Below are 6,721 nucleotides of genomic sequence, written 5' to 3' on the forward strand. Positions count from 1 at the left end.
AGAACTGGAGTTTACAGATAGAAAGTAGGAGAACTGGAGTTTACAGATAGAAAGTAGGAGAACTGGGTTTTACAGATATAGAGTATGAAATCTGGAGTTTACAGATAGAAAGTGGGAGAACTGGAGTTTACAGATAGAAAGTAGAAGAACTGGAGTTTACAGATATAAAGTGTGAGAACTGGAGTTTACAGATAGAAAGCTGAAAACTGGAGTTTACAATATAGAAAGTAGAAGAACTAGAGTTTACAGATAAAAAGTAGGAGAACTAGAGTTTACAGATGGAAAGTAAGAGAACTATAGTTTACAGATAGAAAGTAGGAGAACTAGAGTTTACAGGTAGAAAGTAGGAGAACTAGAGTTTACAGATAGAAAGTAGGAGAAAGAGTTTACAGGCAGAAAGTAGAACTAGAGTTTGTAAACTTATATTTTTTGAACAAATAAGAAATAGAAATTTACTGCTTTTTGTTCACTGGGGGCCCAGGGGGGGGGGCCGAAATGTTTTTTGAGCGCTTACGCGCGCAATATAGCGCACCTCCCCTGAAATAATGGTTTGATCCGCCCCTGATTACAAAGCATATGGTTATTACGCAACGTTTTCATCAGAAGGAGTGACCAGAAAGGCTGGGTATGTGAGGCTGAGCTGAGAGTGAAGTGTTTTATAATAAAATATTAGGATTCATTTGATAACAATAAGGTGTTTTAACGATTGTATGAATGCTAAGTAAGAGCGCAAACTTGCTCTTTAAAATGCCGCGGGGCGGACTAACCCAGGGTGTTCACGTTAATTTGTTCATAACTAATTGGCAATTTTACATCTGTTTATTCCAGAAATATTATGTTAGTTTGGTTGCTACTAATGGTAAACACAAAACTCAATTACGTGTAAAAGAACGGAACTGCTGTGAAAGGAGTATGTTTTGGTCGTAGAGAACATAATTAAACTATTACTAAGCTTGTACTATCTATATGCCAGGTGTCCATATTTTATTAGTAAAATTTTTGTAGAGCTTTGAGTTTAGTTCAATTTATTGGAAGAAATCAATGAATTAATTTGTCCAACGCATCTAAAAATTAAATTTCGTCTTTTAATTTTTCCCTTGCTTTATAATAGATATGATTTTCACATATTTCACTTTAGTTATAAAATAATGCACTATGAGGTGCAAATAGATCGAACTTCACATAGATTTAGATGGTTTTGTGTTTACTCTGTATTCTTGTATTCTCTTTAATCAAATATTAATGTATGACTAGGAAGGTATACAGGTGTACATTGTAGTGTACAAAAGAAGGTTCCAGGGGGGGGGGGGGAATTATACATTAACTGGCAAGTTTTTCCGTTTAGATGCTTACTCAAAAATCTCACTATTTTCCCCTTTAATGTCTACTGCGGAAAAGAATTATTTTATTGGGTGGGGTAATTATTTCTCCATAAAACAGACACCCCTGTAGTTTACTGCAGAATATCAAATATCTCAAACTTCCTACCAATATCACTCTTTATATCAGATTACTAGTATTTGTTTACTAAAACATACTCAACCTATTTATGGACAGATATAGGTTCCAGTAATAAAATTTAGAGGGGGTGGGGCGGAGTAATGGTATATTTAAATATTTAACATGAACTCTTTTCTCATGTAATATAATCCCAAAAACTTTTCTTAAGATAAACAAAATATTCAATTTCAATTTATTGAAGATAAACATACAGTGAAACCCTTAATAACGAATACATCGGAAGAATTTATGAAATGTCGTCTTGACAATTTTTCAATGAGTTTTATGCTATATTACGTAAGTTTCAGCATTTGCGAAAATAAATAAATAGCCATGAATATGCGGGAACAGTTTTAAACAGTTCCATATAATCATTTAATTTAAAAAACTAAATATCTGAAACATTCCATTATCAGAAAGTGAAGAATACGACGTTTGAAGAATTCTTTCGATGTATTCGTTATTAAGGGTTTCACTGTAAATAAGTAGTTTTTCATGTGAAAACTTTCAGTTATTCATTTAAAATACATATGTTTGTAATTTAATTAGTAAATTTAGAACCTAATTTAATTATATAATCCAACATTATTTGAAAGAAAAAGCAAACTAACCAGATCTAACTTCATCATAGATTAAATATACATAGATATTCAGCCAGGTAGAAATCCCCTGCCTTTATGGCTTGTAGCAGGCAACTCATATTTTTCCCAACCGACAAGTTGAAAGAAGAGACTTCTAGAGCATTTTCTATATTTCTTTCTCCTCCTGCGGTCATCTGTAGGAAAACCGCTTGTTGCAAATTCTTAACTTCAACTGTTGGTATTGGAGTCTGGTTTACTTAAGCTTTGCATTAGATTTCTTTCTAATTTATTCAAAAATGACCTTAACACAGTTATTGGCAGAAATTTATTTTCCATTGCAAATGATTGTTCTGTAAATCTTTCAGATCTTACTAAAATGTTAGTTAAGAAACAAATGAAATATTTTGATGTCCCATTGGACCATGCATGGAAAGTTCCAGTTTTACAAGAACTTTTAAATATGTTGAAGGATTCAATGATACTAAAATGCTAAATATGTTATGCAATGAAATGATCAATGTCGCTTATTTGTGCATAATTTTGCGTATTTTCTTATTTCTTTTGTAAAACTACATATTCAAAAAATTTATTTAAATAAATTTAAACTGAACCATTATATATGTATTTGTATCTTTGTGTGTGAATAAATCTTTATGATATAATAAAATTTTAATTGTAGGTAGTCGCTACATTTGGTGTTATGACGCATTAATAAAATGATAAATCATCAACATTCCCAGTAAACAATACAATAATAATGATAATAATAATGATTAAAATAATAAATTTAATGATAATATTAATAATTATAATAATAAATTTAATGATAATAATAATAATTATATAACATAATTTTAATGATAATAATAATAATTTTGAATATGTATTTCTGCAGGTATCCTGGGAGTGGAAGGTTCGAAGGTATCCCTGGAGAATATCCTATGGAGCCAGGTAATAGAGAATATTTAATTCATTTAACATTTATACATATTTATAAAGTTAGCTAAATACAAATATAAATATAAACATTTATAAATATTTACAAAGACAAAAAACATAATATTTCTAGATATTTATAAAGCAGTACAAAACTAAACATTCCTAGAGATTTTTATAGTCAATAAAACTAAATATTTCTAGAGATTTTTAAAGGCAACAAAACTTATTATTACTAAAGATTTATTAAGGCAACAAATATAATATTTCTATTAATATTTCTATATATTTACATTGGGAACAAAACTAGATATTTCTAGATATTTATATTGGCAACATAACTAATATATAAAGATATTTACAAGGGCATCTTAACTAAATATTTCTAGATATTTTCAAGGGCATCTTAACTAAATATTTCTAGATATTTGCAAGGGCATCCTAGCTAAATATTTCTAGATATTTACAAGGGCGTCTTAACTAAATATTTCTAGATATTTGCAAGGACAACTTTTATAAATATTTCTAGATATTTACAAGATCATCTTAACCAAACATTTCTACCTATATAAAGTCAACTGAACTATATATAAACTTATCAATATTAAAAAGTTAACTAATTTATGGAACTATACGAAAACTCATTTACCGAGTCGAGTTATGTTGAATTTTACCGTTGTTGAATTAGGTTGGTTGATAGAGCAGTGGAGAAGGCAGGACGGGTTCTGTCTCTACCTTCACCTAAACATCAGGACCTGGAGAGTGCTAAGAGTGTTATCATCTTTGCTTTAAAGGTTGGTAGACTAGACCTAGGATGGATTGGTAGATTAGACCTAGGATGGATTGGTAGATTAGACCTAGGACGGATTGGTAGATTAGACCTAGGATGGATTGGTAGATTAGGCCTGGGATGGATTGGTAGATTAGAACTATGATGGATTGGTAGACTAGACCTAGGATGGATTGGTAGATTAGACCTAGAATGGATTGGTAGACTATACCTGGGATGGATTGGTAGGCTAGACCTGGGATGGATTGGTAGACTAGACCTGAAATGAAGGTAGACTAGACCTGGGATGGATTGATAGACTAGACCTGGGATGGATTGATAGACTAGACCTAGGATGGATTGGTAAATTAGACCTGTGATGGATTGGTAGACCAGATCTGGGATGGATGGGTAGACTAGACCTGGGATGGATTGGTAGGCTAGACCTGTAATGGATTTGTAGACTAGACCTGTAATGGATTTGTAGACTAAGACCTGTAATGGATTTGTAGACTAGACCTGTAATGGATTTGTAGACTAGACCTGTAATGGATTTGTAGACTAGACCTGTAATGGATTTGTAGACTAGACATAAATCTGACACTTTTTTTTGGACTTTAAAAAATTTAACAGGTTCTTTCTTTTATTGCATTGAAAACATTTTTTTAGGAGCTTTCGGAACGAGGTTGGAAATTCTCTGGAGTTTTTAGCTCTGACTCCCAAACCTATGTGCAGTTCATTAAATAGTTTAGTTTGGCAAAAAATTTAATTCAACCCAACTTTGAATCCAAACGTGGACGTTGAACACTAATCCAACGTATCAAATTGTTTAATTGTACATCTGCAGATGTTTAACTTTAACTATTGATCTAGCCTTTGCAAATATTATACAAGATTATATAAGAAAAGAAATTAAGTATTTAAATCAATTCTATAGTCCATTAATTTGATAACTTATCTTCCATATAATCTTTAAAATTCGACTTTTTTATTTTCTGGTAGGTGTGATTAGTTTATCATTTTAAAGGCTCCAGGGAAGAAATTACTACAATTCTAATTCAATATGAGATTCTTATTAGAGAACTATTCATTAATGATCAAAAAACAGTTAAAACGTAAGTGGTTAATGTCCAAAAACATACAGTGCATAGATTGCATATAATTTACTTCAGATTTGTATTTATTCTTTATTCTGGTTCAGTAGTTCTTAACTTTAAAAATCGTAAAATCTAGTCAATTCAAGGTCAATAAGTACAAATAAATACACAAAATGGTTTAAGTTTGACCCAATAAGAACAACATATTGTGTTTTATTAATGGAATCTGAGATTAAAGCTAACATAGCGTTTACTCATTTTCTAGTACAAACCCGATCTCTGTTTAATTAATTTTCGAATTTTCATAAAATCATAATTGGTGCATAATTTCATCTTAGAAATTTCAGTCAAAAATACATTTATGCACAATCTTATTCAAATAACCGTTCTGTTTTCTTAATTTATTTTTATCTAAGTTCATTAATCCAATTTTTTTACGCATGAACTATTTGACTGTATTCGTACACTCAATTAGTAACATTGCTTATTACTTATTGTTCCTAGATAAAATAAGTTGTTAAACATTGAAGGCAGTAAAAGCGGTTAATTGAAAGGAATTGTAAAAAAAAAAATATGGCCCAGCTAAGGAGATTAAGGGTCAGAGTCTTCGGAGAAAAGCGAAGGATTGGGAAGGAGGTTTTTTTTGAGAAAATGGAATAAGGAAGGAAATGGGGAGGGGTGTCATTGATAAGGAGAATTTTTGATGAGGAAAAATTTTTTGTGGGGTAAGGTTTGGTAAGATCTTATTAGATTTAGAGATCCGACCAAGGGGATGTGGATTGGAATGAAGATTTGGGATTAATCTTTTGGAGAAAAGGATTGAATTGATGAAAAATATATCGGAAGTGTTAGGCTTGGATGATAAGAGGGGATCTGATTTAATATCTAGGGATTGGATCAAATGGATGAATTGAACTGGGATTGAATCTGAGAAATCGAGGATTGAAGGTGACGGGGTTAGATCAACCAAGAATATTTTGGAAAGGTATTTAATAAGTTATCTATGGATTAGAATAGATCATATGAGAATGAGCTTAAGAGGTAGGGATTAAATCTAGGTAAAAAAGTATTGAAGAGGTAGGATGTATGGTTTGGATCAGGGGGGCGGAGAATAGTGAAAATAAGTAAGTAAAGGTTTTTTGAACAAAGTGTGTATGTGAATCATTTTGATATGAAATTAACATCAGTTTAACAATTCAATCTCATTGGAAATAAACATCATTGTTAACGGCATTTTTATTTTATTATAATTTCAGAGAATTTAATTAAATCGAGCTTAGTATGCTTTGGAGCAAAACTTTGTAAATATTCTTTAAGAATCTATTTAAGTGTATATTGTAAATTAATCCTGTAGATATTTTTTTTTGTGATCACTACTTTTTGTGTGTTCTCTAAAATGTAATTTATGAACAATAAATTATGAATGTTTGCATTACTTATTAGAAAAGTTTCTTATTAATTTTTTTGTTAATTTGGAAATTCCAGGATAAGGCATATTTTTAGGCGATTGTATATAATTTAGGCAAAATGTTGACAAATAAACGCTGCGAAATATTTCAAGCATCTATCGGAAATGTTCACATAAATTGAGACACCCTGTATCTGAGATGATGGCACATTTACAGGCTGGGTCGATTTTGAAATCTCGCAAAGCCTTGCCTTCATAGTTTTCATTAACTCACTTATACTTATTGTATCCCTAGGCATAGACATTTCATAATCATGAAGGACTTGTTTTAAACTTAGGTTTTTTAAAAGAAATCGCAAAAATTCACTTTGATTCTTGTGTGGGAGCTTGCAGCAACTTTTTGGATTACTGTGATGGACATATCCCAGAT

General features: G+C 31.0%; 1 protein-coding gene across 2 annotated transcripts in view; it reads left to right on the forward strand.

Annotated features, from left to right (window-relative positions):
* LOC111708228 (uncharacterized) overlaps positions 1-6,318 on the forward strand; it is a 14,373-nt gene extending 8,055 nt beyond the window's left edge. The window contains exons 10-13 of one of the 2 annotated variants that reach the window (XR_002766608.1): positions 2,977-3,032; positions 3,706-3,811; positions 4,456-4,784; positions 6,140-6,318. Coding sequence is in view for 1 of the 2 variants with exons in the window: in XM_023481545.1 (XP_023337313.1) it covers positions 2,977-3,032; positions 3,706-3,811; positions 4,456-4,533 (240 nt within the window). In the remaining variant the exon portion in view is untranslated. Of the gene's footprint in view, positions 1-2,976; positions 3,033-3,705; positions 3,812-4,455; positions 6,117-6,139 lie in introns of those variants that run through there. The other variant, XM_023481545.1, reaches the window with a different exon arrangement.
* The last annotated feature ends 403 nt before the right edge of the window (positions 6,319-6,721 follow it).

The sequence above is a fragment of the Eurytemora carolleeae genome, unplaced genomic scaffold (assembly GCF_000591075.1).
Source record: "Eurytemora carolleeae unplaced genomic scaffold, Eaff_2.0 scaffold134, whole genome shotgun sequence".
NCBI classification, from domain to species: Eukaryota; Metazoa; Arthropoda; class Copepoda; order Calanoida; family Temoridae; genus Eurytemora; species Eurytemora carolleeae.